At 42.3% G+C, this 21,762-nt stretch overlaps 6 protein-coding genes across 10 annotated transcripts in view; 1 reads left to right on the top strand and 5 right to left on the bottom strand.

Annotated features, from left to right (window-relative positions):
* Nucleotides 1-15: 15 nt before the first annotated feature.
* On the bottom strand, nucleotides 16-1,027 carry LOC133845558 (proteasome subunit beta type-1). Its single transcript, XM_062280040.1, has 2 exons — nucleotides 835-1,027; nucleotides 16-767 (listed from the first exon to the last, which is right to left on the bottom strand). Exons 1-2 carry the CDS (start codon nucleotides 921-923, stop codon nucleotides 149-151), a joined length of 708 nt encoding a protein of 235 aa, XP_062136024.1. The 5' UTR covers nucleotides 924-1,027; the 3' UTR covers nucleotides 16-148.
* A 151-nt stretch (nucleotides 1,028-1,178) lies between these two features.
* LOC133842861 (prostaglandin E synthase 2) lies at nucleotides 1,179-2,723 on the bottom strand. The gene is made up of 3 exons (XM_062276141.1): nucleotides 1,870-2,723; nucleotides 1,408-1,814; nucleotides 1,179-1,350 (listed from the first exon to the last, which is right to left on the bottom strand). Exons 1-3 carry the CDS (start codon nucleotides 2,613-2,615, stop codon nucleotides 1,259-1,261), a joined length of 1,245 nt encoding a protein of 414 aa, XP_062132125.1. The 5' UTR covers nucleotides 2,616-2,723; the 3' UTR covers nucleotides 1,179-1,258.
* Nucleotides 2,724-2,954: 231 nt separating this feature from the next.
* On the top strand, nucleotides 2,955-3,416 carry LOC133842866 (protein anon-73B1). The gene has a single exon (XM_062276147.1). The coding sequence runs from the start codon at nucleotides 3,046-3,048 to the stop codon at nucleotides 3,310-3,312; it is 267 nt and encodes an 88-aa protein (XP_062132131.1). The 5' UTR covers nucleotides 2,955-3,045; the 3' UTR covers nucleotides 3,313-3,416.
* LOC133842862 (uncharacterized) lies at nucleotides 3,038-4,685 on the bottom strand. Its single transcript, XM_062276142.1, has one exon. It carries the CDS (start codon nucleotides 4,410-4,412, stop codon nucleotides 3,384-3,386), a length of 1,029 nt encoding a protein of 342 aa, XP_062132126.1. The 5' UTR covers nucleotides 4,413-4,685; the 3' UTR covers nucleotides 3,038-3,383.
* Nucleotides 4,686-5,075: 390 nt separating this feature from the next.
* Nucleotides 5,076-7,381, bottom strand: LOC133842863 (protein Mo25). Its single transcript, XM_062276143.1, has one exon. The coding sequence runs from the start codon at nucleotides 7,125-7,127 to the stop codon at nucleotides 6,108-6,110; it is 1,020 nt and encodes a 339-aa protein (XP_062132127.1). The 5' UTR covers nucleotides 7,128-7,381; the 3' UTR covers nucleotides 5,076-6,107.
* Nucleotides 7,382-8,359: 978 nt separating this feature from the next.
* The window catches only part of LOC133842859 (tyrosine-protein kinase Abl), a 32,206-nt gene continuing 18,803 nt past the window's right edge, over nucleotides 8,360-21,762 (bottom strand). Inside the window, exons 2-10 of one of the 5 annotated variants that reach the window (XM_062276139.1) lie at nucleotides 19,016-19,069; nucleotides 15,699-16,233; nucleotides 15,224-15,639; nucleotides 14,523-15,109; nucleotides 13,970-14,210; nucleotides 13,778-13,898; nucleotides 13,412-13,716; nucleotides 10,545-12,200; nucleotides 8,360-10,151 (exon numbers count right to left, since the gene is read on the bottom strand). In XM_062276139.1, coding sequence (XP_062132123.1) covers nucleotides 9,529-10,151; nucleotides 10,545-12,200; nucleotides 13,412-13,716; nucleotides 13,778-13,898; nucleotides 13,970-14,210; nucleotides 14,523-15,109; nucleotides 15,224-15,639; nucleotides 15,699-16,233; nucleotides 19,016-19,069 — 4,538 coding nt within the window. In that variant the 3' untranslated portion in view covers nucleotides 8,360-9,528. Of the gene's footprint in view, nucleotides 12,201-13,411; nucleotides 13,717-13,777; nucleotides 13,899-13,969; nucleotides 14,211-14,522; nucleotides 15,110-15,223; nucleotides 15,640-15,698; nucleotides 16,234-19,015; nucleotides 19,070-21,762 lie in introns of all 5 variants that reach the window. The other 4 variants (XM_062276135.1, XM_062276137.1, XM_062276136.1 and 1 more) reach the window with 4 other exon arrangements.

Genomic DNA, 21,762 nt, shown 5'->3' with positions numbered 1-21,762 from the left:
AAATAACTTCATTGGTTGAATTAGCATTTTACAGTTGAATTCTAAGCATTGCCTTCCAGTTTATTATCTTGTAGATCTGTTTTTTATTTTATTATGTTACACCAAATTAAAGTCGAACATGTGAATGCAAAAAGATTGTGTTCCTTAATTAATCCTTGCGCAATTGCAGTGTCCTCTCCTCAATGCCATCCTTGGTGATAATATTTATTAGCACCGAGTCTCCAGTGTAAATATCACGCTCAGCAGCCGAAATGAAAGTGTCCGAAGCGACGGCCACAGCACGTTCCTTGGTCAATGGGGGCAACTGATCAGCCGGCAAATTCTGGTTCTTGTAACCAATCTGATTGTCCAGCACTGGCTGCAGCAATGAACCAGCAGTGCCGCCAGCACGATAAGTGGCACGTTCACAGTGTCCAATGGGATCATAAGAGTAGACAACACCCTTGCCATCCTTGTCCAAGCCAGCCAAGATGTTGGACACATAGTAGGGGAAGAAGCGACGATTGTACATGATAATTGAGAGCATTTGGGCAACCGCATCAGTGGTCATGGTCTTCAGATGAGTGTGCTCATACATCTGCATGCGCAACTTGACGAGGCCAGTCAACGAAAGACTGTCGCACCAGCATCCCGTGGATCCCAGAACGGTGCGTGACGACATGGGAAATAATTTGCTCTGGTCGCGTGAATGAATTGTGTAGCCACTGCTCAAACGAGTGTCGGCGGCAATAACCACAAAGTCATCGCCGGCGATGGCAACTATAGAACTGCAAATGCAAATTGTATGATTATAATTCGACACTCTCCTGTCTTTGAGAGATTTGCCACACTTACCCGCCGTTCGACTCGTATGGATGAAAGTCCACATGCTGTACTCCAGGCACTTTGTAGTCCGGGAATTGTTCAACGCCAAGGGAATTCATGTTTTTTCGCTAATAATTTGTATTTTTCAAGACAGAAAAAATAACCAATCCAAAATGATTTGCACTTTCTGTCTAGCGGCGTTTACCAATTGTATCGGATTAATGTGACCGCAGTTTATATGCCAAAATGTACTATATAACTCCAAAGTACCTAAGCTCGTATACTTCTAGCATGTTAATACTAAAAACACTAGATTTGGTTAGGGTTATCGTTTATCGATAATTATATTTAAAAAAAAATCGATGGCAACACAGTTAAAATAAGAAGTAGCGTTTATTAAGAACTTTAAACAATCTTTGGGCGTAAATGACTCAATAATAACTGGTACTTTTATTTAAGCTGTTGGTGCCACTCCTACGATGCGTTCTCTATGAAGTTGACCACGGTTTTGCTCCACAAGCTCCTTGACGTCATAGAACCATTTACCTAAAATAAATCCAAGTTCAATGGCGTTTCCAATTTGTTAAAATAAATATGTTATACCTATGTTGGTATTCTGCAGACAGTCCTTAAATGTTTGACAACCTTCCATGCTGCTCAATACGCCGAACACTGAGAGATCTGACAATCCGGGCTGTTTGCCAGCCATAAACTTCGTATTACGCTTCTTAAGCTCCACGCTCCATTTGTCGAGTGCATCATAAATGTGGGATCTGACATCATCGCTGAGATCGTGTCTTCGCTTTAGCATCTTCGCAATTGCCCACATGGCGGTGGCACCACAGTAAACCATCAAATCACGTTCCCACTTGGGAAAGTAAACATCCCATTCGCCTGCCTTCGAGAACCATTCAAAGGTTTCGAAGGACTCATTCAGAGTCTGGTAACAGTTGGGCGATATCAGATGCACTAGATGACTATCTGCCCATGTTCGCCATTTGCGTTCGTTCCTAATCAATAATGACATTAAATACATGAAATTAAGTTGACTAACTGTTCACTTACTCTTCCAACTCCTTGGTCATATTTTTTGGCGTGTGATCCTGGTACATCATGAAGTATTTGTTCATAATATCCTGTCTCTTCTTGCCGTCATCGTCAAAGAACGAGATTTGTGGATAAAATTGCGCCAATTCACCAACATCCGCGCGTTTATCATTCAATGTTGTGGCGACCAGCGAAATTATGGCACTGGAGTCGGTCATTTGCACATATTGCCCATTGCGTTGACGTATCAACACCATGGGCACCTTCTTCACTGACGACCATCTGATGTCCTGGCGCAGCACTGCGTCCACTTCGACTACGGAGTAAGAGACGCCCATATAGTCGAGATAAGCACGCACTTTGCAGCAGAAGGGGCATGTCTGGAACTGGAAGAGCACGATGTCCAGGCCGGACGTGTCCTTCGGATTGATAAAACGCTTTGTGATGCGCACGCCGGCCGGCAGAGCTTCAATCACTTTGGGCGGCGTTCTTTCGTGCTCCTTGTGTGCGTTCTTGTCAGTGAAATTTGTGTAAAACGTATAACTTGATCCGGCCACAGCTCCAATACTTGCGCCCAGCAGAGCCAGCTTAAATGTGCCATTGGATTTCGTTGCTTTGCGAGCAGTTTCCTCTACCGCTTTGGAGAATTGACGGCGTGCAAATATAATTTCCTGGTTGCGTTTGGATAATATGCGTAGGCTTTGGTTGCTTAATGGCAATGGACGTGCGGTATTAAGCGCGACTGCTAAGCGTAGACACGACATGTTGATTGCGCCACTTAAATAAATACTTAAAAAACTAATTATGCAAAATTCGATTTGCAAGTGTTATCAAAGTGTGTAATGAAAATTTGTGCTTCCTCTTCTGGTACTGGCAGCCGATCAGCTGGTTCTGCTTGATGCACCCTGTGAATCCATACCCCAAATTTTTCACAAAGGTTAAAAAACTGTCAATAAAAGTACAACTGTATAGGTGCACTATCAACAACATGACTTTAAAATTAAATGCCGCAACAGCGCTTTAATTATAAATTTAGGTATTTAGCAGCTATTGGGTGCTTCTTCTTTTATAGGTGCCAATCACTGCGAGTCAGCTGTTCGTCAGCTTTACTCAACTCGCCCTGTATACGCCGCATACACAAAAATATAAACAAAAAAGGAGTCAACCACCTATTTTTGCAAATCAGTTTTTAAAATGTCGACTGAAAATTTGGGCGTTTCGGCTTCTTTGGACAAATATGGCGAGGAAGACCTATTCAGTATGCTAGTGCGTTATGGTCTTTTCGTCGGAGCAATCTTTCAGTTTGTCTGCATCTCGGCCGCAGTTTTAATGAGCGGCAATGAATCCTTAGATGCTAACGAGGACGAAGGACGGGGCCTCATTGATGAACCTACGCCAAACAGTGCAAATGCGCGACGCCTGCACAAAATACGCAAATTGGAAAAGAAAAAGCGACGCTAGCTATGTTTATTTAAGATCAACAACTATTCCTACTTTTAATTGTATTTACAAAGTATTTAGCATAAGTATCCCTATAATAAAACTAATTTATTCGGTTCTATATAGACGAGCTGTTTATTCGACATCTGCAACGGTGCCTCCGCCTTGGGGTCGAAGTAAAGTTCCAAATTCGATCCCACAACGATTCTCGCTGCCATCTGGCGATCCACAATCACATTGAAGTTGTTTGCGTCGCCTTCTATCTCTTGAACTCGCGCCATGTGCACGCCAAAGGATTCGTTGATGGCCACCACTTGAACTCGTTGTCCTGGACTGATGCCCAGGCGTTGATTGTGCTGCAGACTGCGACGATCCATACGCTGTTTTTGAATAAGACGCTTGTATTCCTGTAAATATCCACCTTTAACACAGCGATGTTTCTTCTGAGCTGAGTAGACTTTGGCATTGTGTAGCATGGGCTGCTTGGCAATTAATGTGGATAGGTTCGACTCCAGCGATGGACTCGGGGTGCTGTCAACGTAACTAGCGTCTAGAATGGAGGTTTGCAACACACTTCGCTCACGCTTTAAGGTTGCAAGTGTGCGCTTCAAACTATGCCAAGCTGTTGGAGGCGTTCCCGGAGAACACTTCATAAGGTTGCATAGAGTTGTCGATAATGATGATGAAGTTGGAGACATATTTTTGACACTTATAACCACAGCGGGCGGCGTTTTCGGCGAACACTTATTCAGGTTGTTTAGAGTTGGCGACGATGATAATGAAGCTGGTGACATCTTCTTGCCACTAATAGCCACTGATAGTGGCTGGAATTTATTGCTAGGCGTTAAATGCAACGCTTTGGAATTATCGCGACATCTGTTCGAGTTTAATAAACAGCGTTTATTCTCTTGCTCTTGCTCGCCATCGGTGCTCGCATCTGAAATACGAGAATCGTCGAGGCATACAGTTTTACTGCGGCAGATTGGCACATATTTTTGATTATTTGCAGGACGTCTTCGCACAATAATTTGGCTCACTTCATCGACATTTTTTTCTTCATCACTGCTGCTATTTTCGGCAATTATTATTTGCTCCTTTGATTTTCTAAAACGTTTATACATATTTTACAAAAATAATAAACTAAATTGCTCCGTTCCCTTTTGATTGGCGCCGAGATTTAATAACAGCTGATCTCTGCCAGGGCCGCACAATCAGCTGAACTGCAAGTTGACTGTTTTTGTTGTATACCCTGTATTGCTGTTAATAATGGGCATTTTATTTCGATAAATAAAAGTCACTTAATGCATAAACACTAGTTTGTATTATTTTCTATGCTAAATATTTATGTTATTTTAATTATCATAATAGTTCATATGTAGTTTGTGTGAAAAGTTTTTCCAAGTAATTGTGCAGCCCTTAAAGTTGCACATGACTCAATGAACGAGTGTGTAAGCATTCTTAAACAATCGGATCGATCAACGCCCCCCACTCCTTGCCAACACCGCAATCTTTGCCCCGCTTTCCAATCACAATGACACATAATGGAATTTTGTTTGGCTGTTATTTTTAATTTTGGGAATAATATAAATTATAATAATCATATATTTATTATTATGTTGCTCGTAATGTTGTTGTTTTCACTTCCCTTTCTTCACTATGTACGTATGGATGTTTGTTTGCATGTGGTTGTGTAGTGTGTGTTTTTTTGTGGGTGTGGTGTGTGTGTGTTTGTTTTTGTTTTGTTTGCTGTGTGAATGCTTTCTCTTCTCAATTATTAACTAGAATTATTATGCAGTACTTTGAATGAACTTTTTTTTTGTTTTTGCGTGAAATTACAATCGTTTTACATATGTATGTATTTAAATATATATATAATAATTTACGATAATTGTAAATTTCGGCGCACATTTGAAATGTTTAATGTCTAAATTGTTAAGTCAAAACTCATATTATCCTTTTCTCATTGTCGTTTCAAAAACGCTAAATTTCATTACAACAACTATTTATGTGTAAATAGGCAAAAGAAAAAAGTATTAAACCATAGGTGTACATACATACAAAGGGTCTACGAGGATCTCTATCTCTCTCGACTGAAGAACCACAACAAACAACCAACAACAACAACACAAATAAGAAAAAGAACGAATTCTCTTTTGGAACAATTTAAAAGCGAACTAGACGAAGCTGCATTGAATATGTCTCTTATTTAATTTTTTTGGGTAAAGTAAAGTAAATAGTGTGTGAGTGTGTGATTTTTTCGGTTGTTGTTTGTTATTTAGTTAAATTCGCAATATTATGCGGCGGCTCGTTTACGCTATTATTACATACATACAGTTACATATGTGTGTACTTCTTGTTGTTGCTACTTATATATTTTTGTTTATCGTTTATCGTTATCGTTATCATTCTGTTTGCTTTGTCTAAATTATTGTTTAGTTACTCACAAGTGCTGTCGTCATCGTCGCTGTCCCCGTCCCTGGTCACGTTGTCTTCGTCTTGCGTCTGTTTTCGTCAATGTATTGCTCAGCTCCTCCCACGCATACTGCATGCGTATAGCCGTCCTTATGTTGTCGTCTTCGTCCTGCATCTGTCTTCACTATCATCGTCGTCAGCAGCCATCCTCCATACAGCCAAGGCCTTTGTGTTCTTCTCGTTCTTGCTCCCGCTTTCGCCAACGATCTTGTTCTCGCTTTTGTTTTTGTTACTGTTTCTGCTTTCGTTCTCGTTCTTGTTCTCGCCCTCGACGTTGCCAGCACTGTCGTCGTTGCCATCGTTGTTGTTGTTGTTACTGCTGCTGTTTCTGCTGCCGCCGCCCACTAAGCCTCGGGCAGCGGTTTCAGCTCCCTTATCTGCTTAATCAGATAGGCCTTCTCATCGTTGAACTGCTCATCCTCGGATCGATCCGTGTGGAAGCTGGTCAAGAAATCGACCAGTTTCGTTTGATTGCGCAGCAGGATGTCCAGAATGGGTTTCGGTTTATTTGGATTCGCCACAAACACTTTGAAGACATGAAACGCCTCGAATTGAATGTTACGTGAACGTTCCTTAAGCATGTTCATCATTAGCTTCAGGTTCTCCGGCTCTGATATATATCGTGTCATTACGGTAAAGTTATGCCTGTCCAGCAACAGTTCGCCCAATAATTTCAGACTCTGACGTCGGGTCACATAGTTCTCGGAGTTCAACAGACGCTGATAATGCTGCGAAAAGAACTTGTCATAGTTGGCGTCGAGGAATTCGGCACACAACAGCTTATGGCGTGTCAGTAGCTCCTTGAAGGTGGAGAAGGCATCCGAGGCAATGTCAAACGTGGATACTTCCACGTAACGGAAGAACTTGAAGAACTCATCCGAATGCAGCATGATCTTTGCCAGCGCTTCGTAGCGGGCGCATTCGCGCAGCATCGTACCCGAGTTGAGGGCAATCTCGGGATGTGCATCCTCGTAGCCGGCCATCAATGTGAAGAGTATCTCCGGTTTCGTGCAGATGTATTCCACTGTGGGGGATCGGGTGCCGATCTGTCGACGGAGCACATTGTTGAATATGAGTGCCACATGCTTTTTGCCCTCAAAATCGATGCGATGCAGATTCTGTATGAGCAACAGCAGCAGATTGCTGTTATACAGCTCCTGCGACAGCTGAGCGACAACATAATCCGCTGGTGGCTCCGCATCGCTGCTGCCGTACAGCATATTCTTGATGGACACCAGATTTTTGCTTACATCCTCCTGCGCCTTCTCCACCTTGCGATCGCCTGCCTCCAGTGCATTGATTGCTTCCTTCAGCGACTTGACCAATTCAACTGGCGTCTTCTGTGATTTACCAAACAGTGGCATTGTTAATGAATGCTGCTCTTCTTTTACTTTTTGGCTGCTGACTTTGCTGCTGTCTCTGCTGTGTTGTTGTTGTTATTGCAATTGGCTTTGTTTCGTCGTTCTTGTGTCTTCTCGTTCACTGCTGCGTCGTTTTGCTCAATTACTGATTTGCAGACACACAAAACAATGCTTGGCTATATATCACAGTATAAATAATATTCTATTATTATATATTATTTCGTCTTTTTTCCTCTTTCTCTTCTTCTTTTCTTTATGAAAAAAAAGAACGAATGCCAAACAGAAATGTTATTTAACATAACAGCACCATAACATTACCATTTGCTTCAATGTTATCTACAGCGATTAATTGTTGCCCCACCACAAGTAGCCAACTGTCATAATCGGCTTGTAAAATTGTTTGTAGTTTCGACAAATTATTGTAAAATTCGTGTATAGAATATTTAATAAAAATTGGGCAATTGTAATCTTATGAATTTGGAATTTGAATTAAATGGCAGTCACAAGACTCGATACGACAGGGCTGCAATACTATCGCACGTGCTTGAAATCAAAATAAACATCGCCGTTACATGAATCGGTATATCGACTCACTTGACGTGAACCTATCGATGTCCGACGTAAATTTGGTTCTTTTATTTTTGTGACGTAATTCAAATGATACGCGCCTTGAATTGATGCTAGGTGGTAAACAGTTTTAAATTTAGGGACACAACTCAAGTTTTGTTTTTAATATCATTTTATTTCTCCTTGAAGTATTTTGATCCGTTTTTCTTTTAAATAATATATGCTCTAAGCGCATTCAAACGCACAGATATTTTATAGAAGTTACAGAAATATATATGTATTTATATATCTTTTTGTTGTTTCTTTGTTATTTTCGGGGTAGATAATTTTCGATAAAGGTGAAGTAGATACTCTATATGTAATGCACATCCATTTATTTATATGTAAGTATGTCGTCAACCCGCCCCAAAATGTTGATCCGTTGTTGCTTTCCACACTTTGCGTATATTATATGAAATGAATATTTATTTGTTTTTGGTTGTATTTTTTTTGTTTTTCGTGTATGTGTTTTTTTGTTTACGTATAAAAGTAGTTTTTAAAATCCATAAAATATCAGATAATAATTACAATTTGTTGTATAATATGTATATGTCTAAAAAGCGTTTGCCACCAATTTTATATTTTTGTTTCTCTTGCATTTATCAACATAAAACTAAGAAATAAGTCCATTTAGTCTTTTGCAACTAACATATACATACAATATATAATTTTCTTTTCTTTTGTTTTCTATTTTTTTCGAGTAGTCGTTAATAATAATATCTTTGGGCTTTGCTACGATTCTGTGTTTTTTCATTTATAATTTATGCCGCGTAGTACACATAGATCATATGCTTGTAATTTTAATTGTAGGTATTACGAGTACTAAAACACGAAGAAAAGTCTAAACGTTGTAGAGAGTGAGTTTGAAATCATATATATGTATATATATAATACTATATATATGCGTATAAGTAGGTATACTAAAAACACTTTTACCGACTAGTATATATGTATGTATGTATGTATATTTGCATGTGTGTGTGTGCAATGTATATATGTATAATTACTAAATTATTGAGATATTCTATGAATATATATTTCATTCATCAATCATCATGCACATTCTCGTTCTTTCATTGATCCTCGTTTTGTTTTTTGTTTGTTTATGTTTTTATATGTATGTCTTTCAATAAATGTGTCTGTGTAGATAAAACGAAGCTCTAGCTTAAAGTGCAAAAAATACAATTGCGGAGAAATGAAGATCGAGAAATGCCTACTATATAGAAAACTTTTGCTTTGCAACTCAGTTAGAAGAAGTATTATCTCGACTCGCCTCGCCTCGCCACGACTTTCGACTTAAGCGGATGCATCAGATATATATGACTAGATGTATGTATATAGTGTATGTATAATCGCTACGGTTACTAAGATAGATACTACGCAATGATCGATCGTACATATTGCTACGATATTTATATATATGCATATGTATATAGTTAATAATTAATTATAGTTGTAGGTTGCTGTTGCTGTTGTTGCTCTTTCTTCCTCTCATCATTCATTGCTTCTTCGCTGGGCTTGAAGTTCTTAACGTGTTATTCCGTCCTCAATTCTGTCATCAGTTCGTTCGTTGTTGTTAATGTTGCTGTTGTTCTTCTTGTTTGTTGGGCACTACTCCTAAAAGGGGGGATGAATGGGAGCGATGTGGTGTCACACACACAGACACACACATCTATCACTGTGGATGCTGCTGCTGCTTGCGTTTGATAAAATTGCCCTCGGCGTCCAGCCAAATGGCGGCGCCGTTGTTGTCCTGCTTCGCATCGCTCCGCGGCATATCCATCCCCGTTCTTATCATTTACCTATGCAACGCATTCGAGATCTGCTTCAGCGACTGCCCGACCTCGCCCACCAGCCGCTCATTGTCCTGCACATTCTTGCTGCCCGCACTGCGCAAATGCTGCGATTGCGTCTCCACACGCGTCACCAGCTCACGGAAATGGAATTTCGAATGCGGCGGCATCGATTCGTTCTCCGCAAACACCACACACGAATTCTGCAATATATTCAGCTTGTCGCTGAGCTGCAGCCACTGCGATGCCGAGATGGCGTTCACCGGATGCTTGAGCGAACCCTCCAACAGTGTCACCAACTCCAGAATGCTCTCCCTGCTGATTTGCGTTGAGTTTATGTTATCCCCACCGCCCACACCAACACCGGCTATTTTGGCAATGGGCGTGGCATAGATGGTGAGTTTGGTGGGCTTATGAGGCACCGCAGGTTTGCTCTGGCTGTTGCTCGTCACAATGCTGGAGCTGCTCAACTTGCCCGGCTGACTATTTGAATTGGAGTTGTTGAATTGATGATGCTGCTGCTGTTGATCGTTGCTGGTGTAGAGCGACTGCGTCATGTTCTCGGCTCCATCGTTGGTGTGCTGCTGCTGCTGCTCGTCGCTGTTGTTGCTGCTGCTGCCCTCGGCATCTGTGAAGAGTTGCGTTGAAAGAGATGTTTTTATTGCAGTTGTTGTTGATGATGATGTTGTTGTGGGTATTTTGGTTGCTACTGCTGCATGAGCTGGAACTGAAACTGGAACTGGAGCTTGCTTGTTGGGCTGTGCTGACGGAGGACATGTGGTGCTGGTCTGAGTGGTGCTAATGGGGGGCGGTGGTGGCGGTGCCGCTGGTGGCGGTTTATTGCCAAATTGCTGCTTAACAGCTTTCAGGCCATATTTGGGCGACAATTGGCCATGGCCATTGCTGGCCATGGTTGTCGACGTGTTGGACTGTTGCGTTGGTTGTGATGGAATTGTGGTGCTGGCATAATCACCGCCAGGCGGCGGCTGCTCCCAAAGTTTCTTTAAGCTATTAATACTACCTGTGCTACGTCGCTTGCCCTGCTGCTGCTGTTGTTGCTGTGCATCTCCCGCTGTGGTTTCATCTGTTGTTTCGGCATTTGAGTTGCTCACATCGATTTTGATTTCAGTCTTTTGATTTGCAGCTGCTGCTGCTGTTGCGCTGCTAAACTTGTTGTTGCAATTGGCATTCGCATTGGCATTGTTGGGAGGCGTCGGTTGCTGTTGTTGCTGGGCTGGCTGTGGCTGCTGTTCCTTGTCCACTTTACGCAGATGTGCCTTAAAGTCTATGATGTTCGAGGGCTGCTCGGCCTTTGGCAGCGGCGCATTCAATTTCTTTGGCTCCACTTTCTTGAGCTGTGCCTTAAAGTTGTTGTTGCTGTTGGCGTTGTTGGTGTTAATGTTGCTGCTCTGACTGTTGCCATTTGTCAGCTTTGTCGGTAGATTCTGCTTGGGCAGATTCATGCTCTCGGCCAGCTCGGTGACCAGCTGCGACACGGGATCAACAACTAGCGGGGCTGCAGTTGAAGCACTGCCATTGGCATAGCCGAGCGATGAAGACAATTCGGCTGGCTTGTTGGCCGCCTTGATTTCGGTGATGAGTTTCTCCTTCAGATTGAGCGACTTCTCGGGCAGCGGCAACGTCGATGCAGCAGCAGCAACAGCAGTTGGTGCTGCATCGGGGGGCGTGCCCAGCGAACTGCACGAATCTGTGGATGGTTCACGTTTGCGCAGCGAGACGCCAAAGCGTGAGCTGGCCTCCTCGACGCTGGGCGCCGTGTTGCTGACATCGTTGCTGCTGCTGTGCTGCGCATGCAGATGCTGTTGTATGGCCTGGACGGCACTCTCGGGCGCTGGCGGCGGTGGTGGCGGCGGCAACGCCTCAAACTCTTCGAGCGGCGGCGGTGGAAACTCCAGATTAGCCAACGCCGGTTGTGTGACGACGCCACCGCGTTTCGGGGAATTGCTGCTGCCGGCGGCACGGAACGAGGAGAACGTCATCATGGTGCCCTCGGTGGTGGTGCGATGTCGCTGCAGCTTATTCAGACTGGCGGCTGCATTGTTCTGCATGGTCACGCCACCCGACGAATTGCTGCGTATCATCTGCTGTGGTTGCTGCACCTTGTTCGCTGCCGTGGGCAAGGCGGGCACCGCGGGTGGTGCTCGGGCTGGCGGTGTGGCATGTCCGTTGGAGGAATCGCCACCGCCGCCGCTGCTGCTGCTGCTGTCCTCCAGGCTGTCGAGGAAGGCGCCAATGCGCGCCACCTTCGGCAATGTGCCATATCGATTCACCACACGCTTCACATTCATCACCTCCAGTGCGCCCACCGTGATGGGATGAGCTGGCAGCACGGGAGCCACTCCATTGCCATTGATGGCCACCACTGGCGGCTGTTCGCGTGCCGGATGCTGCTGCGAACGCTTGCTCTGACGCGTCTCCAGTCCACGGTTGCCCATCACCGGACGCTTGAATGAGCTGTGCTGCTGCGAGGAACGCGGTCCAATGCCCGCCGAGATGCCGGGCACGCTGCCATGCAGCGAATGTTGCATTTTGTTGGGCGGCGTCACTGTCAAACTCTGCTCGAGGCTGTCGCCGGTGGCATCGGTGTCGGGATCAGCCGCAGGATCCGTTTCCGAGTCGTAGCGTTGTGTCAAATTGTTAATGTCCCGTGTGAGACCTGCAAAAAGTGCCGAACGAAAAACGGATTCAATTGAGTGTTCAAGTGTCGTGTGGAAGTGCTTTAGCATGCGCGTGCTCGGGACAATGGATTTTGGATTAGCGGGTGCTGTTTATATATGAATAGTCGTGGTGGTCGCGACGACAAACCCAATTTGCTCAATATTTGTCAACACCGAACAAAATAGTTAACAAACAAATTAAGCACTACAAGGTAAACCAAAATCAATCAAACATAAAGCAAACAAAATAAATTAGAAACTAAGTAAAACAATTTAAAACTAAATCAAACACCAAAAAGAAGCTACATTGAAAAGGGGGAAACACAAATAAAGAAACATATTTTCGAGGCTTAATTGTGGAATCAAAGAAATGTTGGCTGATAGTCAAAGTTAATTTGAGCTTAAAGTATTGTAAGCTAACTGTTAATAGTATCTGTTTTGTAGCAATTACAAAAAGAGACAGTTAAATACCGTGAAAATTAAAAGTGACCATAGGCAGCTGCTATTAGTTAATATTTAAAAGTAATTCAACATTAGTTGAATAGGAAAAATTCCCGAAAGGACTAAACAAATATATAGAAAATAAAATCAAATTCAAAACTCAGTATTTTTTCGTTGAATGGGTATTTTTATGTTATACAATGGTATAGTAATGGTAATGGTATTATTTATTGTTGTCTCTAGGTAACTTTGGTCCCGAAAGGAATTTTCCCTATTCAACTTATATTAACTATTCTTTTGCCTACATTTGAGCATTAACAAAGTGTTTTCTATTATTAGTATAATATTTATTTTCTTATTACTTTCAAATCACGTCAATTTAACTCGGTTCTTAAAGGGTTAAACTAAAAGCTGTCAATTACAGTTAATATTTCAAAGATTTCTATTGCTCAAAATGCAACGTAATATATTTTCAATTAAATTTGAATGTTGTCAATACTTTTCTAAGATTCCACTATAGTAAACCACGTAAAAAGAAACAAAAAAATATGTAAAGTAATAAAAGTATTCAAACAGTAAACAATACCAAGGCACATTTAAATATGGAATATGCCAAGAAAAATTAATGAACTTAGGGCAAAGCAAAAAAACTACAGAATAAGAAAAATGCGTAGACTTTCTTTTCTTCTGCGTGTGTGCATCACAAACCAATAATAAACAAAACGAAACATAAATTGTAAATAGAAATTCTTACTCCATTGACAAATACCTCGAAATAGGATGTCGTAAAGGAAACTACTGCAGGAGGATGATTTCTTAATGGAATACGTTTGTTGTTTCTGTTGTTGTTGTTGTAGTAATTGTTGTTTCTGTTGTTGTTGTTGTTGTGTACGTATTTGTTGTGTCTGGGTTGGAATTTGGGTTTTAAAATTTCTACATAGGGTCTGGCTAAAAATGTTGTTGGAGTTGGAGTTGAAGTGGAAGTTGCTACTACTACCATTCGTGTTGAGCTCATCGATAAAGTTGCGTGCCTCCTCCTCGCGATATGTTGAATCCCGGCTGCTGCTGAGCAGGCTGTAAACAAGAAGGAAGCATAGTTAATAGTAGTTTATAAGTGATAGTCGCAGATATTCACCTGGTGCGCTTGGGTGGAGCTGGCGCCTGCTTGCCCTGTTTGTTGGTGGTGCGACGCATCTGCACATTGCCTTTGCCCTGGCTGGAGAAGGTGCTCAGCTTGGTGGAACTGGAGCCGGTTTCTGGCACAAAACAATGTATATATTAAATTTGTTAATTGAGATACTATTGATGATGTTTGCTTGCAACTCACCTGACATGGGCGTGCTGGCCAATTGTTGTTGCTGCTGCTGCTGTTGCTGTGGATCGAGGTTGGGCATGCCCTTCTTCACCATTTGCGGCGTCAGACTGAGCGATGCCGATGCCGATGAGGAGGCGCTGGCCGTGTTTAAGCCGCCGGCAGCCGCCGCTTGCTGTGTCGCTCCAGTCGCTGTGGTCGCTGCTGTCGCTGTGGCATTCAGTTGTTTCTCGACCGCTTCGGTGATGGACGATTCCTGCGGAGCGAAGAAGGAGAGACGTGCAGCACGTGGATCATTATTGCTATCACTACGGATTGTTCTTGTTGTTGTAGTAGTAGTAGTAGTAGTAGTAGTTGTGGTTGTTGGTGTTGTTGTTGTGATTGTGCGATGACTATCACAGTTGGTGCGCTGGCATGCCAATTGCATCAATCAAAGCTCAATGCCATTGTCGTCGTCATCATTGTCGCCATCGTAATCATCATCAACATCATCATCATCATCGATGTCTTCATCATCATCATCATCATCCCACACCTCGACCTCGAATTCGATGTCACCGTCACCCACCTGAAACATGTGCTCCAGCGCATGGTGTATGCTCTTGAATGTGGGCCGATCCGCTGCATCCCATTGCCAGCACTGCCGCATTAGATCATAGACCTCCGGCGGACAACCGGGCGGCCTCTCCATCCGATAGCCCTTCTCGAGCTTGTGATACACATCGGTTAGATCAATGCCCGGATACGGCGACATCCCATACGTGGCAATCTCCCAGAGCAGCACCCCAAAGGCCCACACATCCGATTTCGTGCTAAACTTATTGTATGCCAATCCCTCGGGGGCGGTCCATTTGATGGGAAACTTGGCGCCCGCATGCGCCGTATACGTGTCATCGCGCATCAGACGGGCCAAACCAAAATCGGCCACCTTCACGAGTTTATTGTCACCCACCAGGCAATTGCGTGCCGCCAGATCCCGATGGATATAGTTGCGTGACTCCAGATAGCTCATGCCCGACGCTATCTGTGTGGCCATATAAAGCAGTGCCACCGCATCCAATGTTTCGCGTCCAGCGGAGCGCAGAAAATCGAGCAGATTGCCGTGCGACATGAACTCGGTGATGATATAGAAGGGCGGCTCCCGAGTGCACACACCTAAAATAAGAGAGCGAGAGAGAGACACAGAAAAAGAAACGGAAAGAGAGAGAGAGAGTATAGAGATTTAGTTGAGCTATAATTTGTAGTCACAAGGATGTCGACTGATCCCACCGATTAGCTGCACCAGATTCGGGTGCTTCATCTCCTTCATGATGGCCGCCTCCTCGAGGAAATCTTTTAGCGCCATCGTGTCCTCCTTGAGCGTCTTAACGGCCACCGTGTTGCCGTAACGTTTCCACACCGCTTCGTAAACCTCACCGTACTGTCCACCGCCCAGTTTGTGCTTCATCATAATGTCGGTGCGACAGATTTCCCACTCATCGGGCTCGGGACTCAATGGAAAGACTGTGGGTTTGTTTTGCTTGGGCGCCGGATAGAGTAAAGGAGTGATTAGACCATGTCCCTCGTGTGGCACGCTGTGATGATGCACCAGCTCGGCTAGAGTATTGAATTTGGCCTCCTGCGTGACAAACACTTTGCCATCCGGATCCTCCGATATGCGATAGTGATAGACGCGTCCCTCGTATCTGCAAAAAACGGAGTTTTAGTTGTGATAGGGAATTTATTAAACTCATCTTCGCCTTACCTCAGACTAATGCTGCGCTGTCCGGGCGAACTTTCACTCTCGCGCACCAGAAAGCTGCCGTTGATCCCCGAGCTGAGCAAATACTCGGCGGCATTGCGTGAGATGGGTCCGTGGTACCACGAATGCTTCTCCAGCGAATTGAGCGGCGTCACATAGTTGGAGGGCACCCAACCCACATTGCCCGAGTCCGAATGCGCCTCGCACCATTCACCCGACTTGTTGTAGCTCAAAATGCGCACCTGTTCGCCCTTCTTCAGGCTCAACTGATTCTCGCCACCTGCCTGAAAGTCGTAGAGCGCCACGAACAACTGGGGATCATCCTCCTCGGGACCGGGCGCCAATAGATTCTCCTTGGAGGTCCAACGATGCGCCGACTCGAACACCGATGTCGCTGAGCTGTGACCGCCGCCAAGGGAGGCGAGCACGTTGCCCACGCTGGACTCTTGGCTCTGCAGCTCGGCGGCATCGGCGAGCAGCGTGGCCGCTGTGCTACCGGCCGGAATGTGTGGCAATGGACGTGACTGCAGCAGTGCTTCTGTAAAATGCAAACAAAACCCAATGAGAGATGGAAGTAGAGAGAGAGGGAGAGCAAGGTGAGTGAACGTTAACTGCTCTAACAAATCTCTAGTGTGACTGACTGCTGCTGACTGCTTTGGCTTTGACTCTGCTGCTTTGGTCACGACACAATGAACGCAGAGCGCTGCTCTCAAGGTAAACCCGTTTCTCTCACACAGGAATGCGGGCAATTTGTTGTGAGCCGGGAGCCAACTGGAGTCGGGACAGCTGGCAGGGGGCAACAACAACAACAACAACAACAACAACAACAACAACAACAACAACTCTCTTTCATTGAAAAAAAAAACAGATAGAAAAAAATAAATTATGCATAAAACGGCATAAAATTACACCAAACGTTGCCCAGGAACAAACAGCGACAACGACAACGACAACGAGTCGCATTCGCATTTATTGTGGGAAGTTCTAACAGAGATTTTGCAGTAAACCGGGTATCGCAATGTATCTGCAGTCATGTATCTCTGTCTGTCGTTGTATCTGTATCTGTCGGATGCACGACACCAGAAGCAGCAACAAAAGCGGTTTGCGGCATTTTATTTACCCTTGTGAAAGGCATTTCAACTCTATCAAACGCTTGACAACTGAGCCGACTGTAGGCGAAAATGTGAGGCTGTATCAAATGTATCTTTCAGATACTTTTTGTGGGTGCAATATAACGAACACTCTTTTAATGTACTTTAATAAAAATAAATATGCCTTGGAGGTCTCGCTTTGAGTGTTTGCAAAAAATGCAGCTTTGAGACAGTTTTTATGTCGCCATAAATTGATAAATTGCAATAAAAAATATCTTAGAGCTATACTATATTTTAAGCTACGTTTAGGTGAAATGCACGTTTTTACTATTCTGCGACAAAAATAATGTCAAATGTGATAAACAAAAATATATTTGTATTGAGCTATAAATTGGGCTTTCTAAAAATACATTTTTCTTACTTTCCAACTATATTTTGAGGTAAGAGAAGAAAGAAATATCTCACTATTCAATACTTCCAAAAACATATCTTTCTTATTTTATTTTTCCACTATTTTGAAGTTAAGAGAAGAAAGAAATATCTCACTATTGAATACTTCAATCTTGTTTTCAATTCACGTCTTTATCACACCGTTCTTCGTAGCGTGTTTTGCCTGTAAAACTGGTAGCTCTGATTCTATTTGCTTAACCACTTAACAGTTCTCTAATTTCAAGGCAATCTCAATCTTTTAATTGAGATCTCAATAATAAACTATCTAGTTTCAGAGTGTCTAGTGTATTTCGACTTCAGCTACTGGCAACTTGTGGCAGCTTTGCATGTCGCATCACAAATAATTGAGAAGAATTTACGTTTGCATTTGTGTGTGCAACGGTTGTTTTTCCTTTTTTTTTGTACATTAAGCGGCCACTTCCGTTTTGGCACCCAGATTCTGGGTAAGCTCACACCGGACACCAACCCGCCACCTCCTCCTCCGCCTTCCCCTTATCCTCATCATCTACACTGACATGCCGATGGGTTTTCCCATTTTCATGAGTGCCGTCGCTGTCTCCCTCACTTGACACTTGAAGCCGGCCTCAAATTAGTCTTGAATGTGGGTGCGCTACGATTCCGAAAGTCATAAAACCCAAATAATAAAATATAATGATATATTTTGAGAAGGGTTCCCATTGGAGCATTTCAATTGGCCCAACGCTATGTTGTTAATTTATGCGCGCGAGACAGGAAATATTAATAGCCATAGATTCTGGGGGACGGAAGCTTAGAGCTCAGCTCTCTCTCTCTTCTTCCCCTCCCCATCCCTCTGGTTTATCATGGTGGTCCACTGACAATGCAAATCACTGCGATGTTTGTTCAAATGCATTTGAGATTAACCTGTGACGACTCTCAGACCATATGGTCAATTATAACTCTCGGCAAGCAACCGACAACCGACAACCGACTGCTGATGATGACTCACTGTTAGTTGTTGTGGCGCGGTACTATAATGAAAACGGGGTCGCTTTTATTTATGTGCATAAACATAACACATATCTGGGATTGCTCTCTCTCTAGCGTGTCTTGTTGACTCAGTAATCTTACACTGAAGAGTTCAGTTTTTTGAATAACAATGAGTAAGAACAATGATTCGTAGAAGGATTCCTCAAATGGATTAGATGATAAACAAATTTTCAAAATAATTCTGTTACGTTTTACTGCAAAACAATCAAAATATTTATGACCATTCACATAGTGTATTCAATGATTAATTTCATTTGTCTGGCGTTCAATACAGTACCTTAATATTTTAATAGAAAATATTGCGTCTACATGGATTATTATTCAGATACATACATTGTATATGACCTAAGGGAAAATTCCTAGGAATTTCTATAAGAAACTTAGAGCACTCGCAGATATTTACTTTAAATTATTAACAGATCTCAGACTATGATCAGAAAGATCATTATAAAAGAAAGATCATTGATAAATATCTAAATATTATAATCAACTTCAATATTTGTTTAACAAGTTTAATATCAAATCTCTTTGTAACACATTTCTATAAAACTTTATGTAACTTTGTAAAAAACTCTAGAGACGATCTCAACAGATGAACACTTCACATTTACAGGGTATATGCCGGTATAACATACTCATTAAGTTGGCGTAATTAACCCATTGCTTGATTACGCTTGATTATCATGCATTATTTTGTTTGTTTTTTTTTATATCAAATACATTTCGTTCTACAATTATTATGAATGACACTACGTTTAAATTTGTTGTTACCTAAATTCATGTGATATTTGCCGGGATGGCCGCGAAAAGAGCTGTGCTTGGTACCTGTAGAAAGAGAGAGAGTGAGAAAAAAGAGAGAAAGAGCAATACATCATGTTCAACGTTGAGATCAAACATGGAGAAATGAAGAGAAACAAAATATCATCATTGCTTCATTCCTTACGACTATTTTTCTATTTCTATAATATTGAAGATGCAATGGCTTTTTTTTTATTTTGCTTTGTACAATGACTTTGTGGATGATAATGATAGAGGGGCGCACCAAAGAAATTAAATAAATAAAAAAAAAGTAGCAGATGAAACTACAAACTACGCTTTATATATATAGATATGAATTTGTATATACAGAAATCTATTTACAGTTAGTTGAATGACATCAAAGCGGCTTCGCACAACAACAACAGCAACATCAACAAAACAAAATACTTAGTTATACGCTCTAAAAGAATCCGAAGAGAACAAACCACAGCCGTAGGCCAAGCCAATTAGAGCCTCTCGACAGCGGTGGAGTGAAGGCAGAACAACAAGTCTGACAACAAAGTCACGTTAAATGCTGTAATCTTGAGCGGGGTTAGAAAAATAAGAAAACTATCTCTGACGGATGCCAAGCAATTTTTTTTTATACCCGCTACCAATAGGGTAGAAGGGTATTATAACTTTGTGCCTACAGGAAATTTAACAGGCAAAAGGAGTCATTTACGTTTCCATAAAAAAATATTTAAGTATCAGATTCTTTTGTTGACAATCTGGTATGTTATATACTCAAAGGTATATTTGACATGGAATCGATATAGCCTTTGGTATATTTTAGTATTTTTACAGTATATGAATTATATATATTCTATTGGTTTATTCCATACTCTATGGTATATTTGAAATGTATATACATAGTATATTCACATACCAAATATAGACATCGGCATATTTCAGTATTAGTTTTTACAAAAATGATGTATATTGTATTGGTATAATTCATATTCTACGGTATATTTTAAATGCATTAGTATATTTATATACCAAATATAGCTTTTAATATATTTTAGTATTTTTTCAATGTATCAATCAGGTATATTTTAAGAATAATTTGAATTTATTAAAAATGGATAACGGGTATCTCAAAGTCACGCACACTCGAATGTAGTTTTCCTACTTATTTTTTATATCGCAACCGTTAACAACAAAAAGACCACGCCTCCTTTAGACATTTGACAAAAATTGTTGCCCTCATCAAATTGCGATTTAGTAGTCTCCAAATTGGGGACAACGAACTTTCAAGTCGCTCTCTCGGAGAGTCTCTTGGATGCGTCAGCTACTGGCGTTATTAACGGGGAATTGGAGCAAGCAATGCTCAGATTTATGTGTGTATGTGTGTGACGCACAGCTAATCATAGCTACGAGAATTGGGGTGAGGGCTGATGATGATGCTCTTCGAGTCCCGGACTAGTAGCTTATCTGGCATCTCTGGCAGCTTAGCGCGTAAATATGCAAACAGCAGCAGGAAAATGATGCAAGTCTAAAGATAGCCTGGGGGGAAAACCCAGATGCATCTACATAAATAATACAAGCTGCATACTATAGATATGTTAGCCAGGCCAATCGACCTCCAGTCGAGGACCTAATACTTGGCCAATACACTCGATGGCACTTCAGCAGTGGCTTTGTCTTTGGGCCTGTCCTTGTCCAGTTTGATGGCTCGCACATTAAACTTGATGTGTCTGCTATTTATTATAGCTAACCTCACCTCTTTCCCCCCCTATCCCCCCCTCCATTTGCTGTGCTGTCAACTAAATGCGCTGTGATGTGTGATTTATTGTAATGCAAGCGAGTCGAGAAAAGTCTTTAAGCACCACAAAACTTCATTCATTGCATTGGCGTTTTATTCAATAATTCACTCAGCGCCTCACAGTCTGTCTGCTCGTGTCTGTCAGTTAGTCGCTTTGTCATTCATTCATTAGCCGCTTCACAGTTCATTCATTCATTTCATTTCATTTGGTTTGTCTTCTCTCTCTCTCTGGGCCCTTCGCTTGTTTGTATTTTCTGTATTTTGTATTTTGTATCTTTTGCATTTGAGCACGTCTCGTTTTAGTTGCTTCATTTCTCTGGCTTTCGCTCTTCTTTCCTTTTTTGTTTTTCTTTCTTTTTTTGCAGCTTTTCCCTTCCCTTAAGGGCTTTTGTGTCATGCCCTGCATTGGATTTGGGTTCGAGTTCGAGTCTTCTAGGCACTCTCTAAGCCATTTTGCCTGGCTTCGCCTTGTCGCTTGTCGGATTTCATTCACATCGCCGCCTTTTGGCCGCAGTTCATGTCCAGTCAGCAATCAGGTAGCCAGTCCGTCCGTCTGTCTGTCTGTCCACCGGTTAGTCGTCTGGCCTGTTGGCCCCGTCAACAGTCATTGGTAATAAACTTTTACGGGTTAAATTTAATTAGACATTTCTCTGGCTTCCGTTTGCGAATATGGAAACACAAACTGAGTTCGTTTGCAAGAATCGCTTGGATTTGATTTCTGTAGTTGCTTAAGCCAAGTACTACGACCAAGTAATAAACTCAATTATAGCCAAATTAGCAACACCTTTAATTACAAGTTGCCCGCAAAATCATTTCCTTATTTAAACTTATTCACGTCTCGTTTGCATTGCCAGCTGCTGAAGTTTGCCAATTTACAATGTTAAGGGAAATGTATGTGGCTATTAAAATTTAATATTTTAAATATTTCCCGTAAAAGGACAACTTTACTTATTAA

The sequence above is a fragment of the Drosophila sulfurigaster genome, chromosome 3 (genome assembly GCF_023558435.1).
Source record: "Drosophila sulfurigaster albostrigata strain 15112-1811.04 chromosome 3, ASM2355843v2, whole genome shotgun sequence".
Taxonomy (NCBI): domain Eukaryota; kingdom Metazoa; phylum Arthropoda; class Insecta; order Diptera; family Drosophilidae; genus Drosophila; species Drosophila sulfurigaster.
The sequence above is the reverse complement of the archived record's forward strand: the minus strand, read 5'-3'. Positions and strand labels throughout refer to the sequence as shown.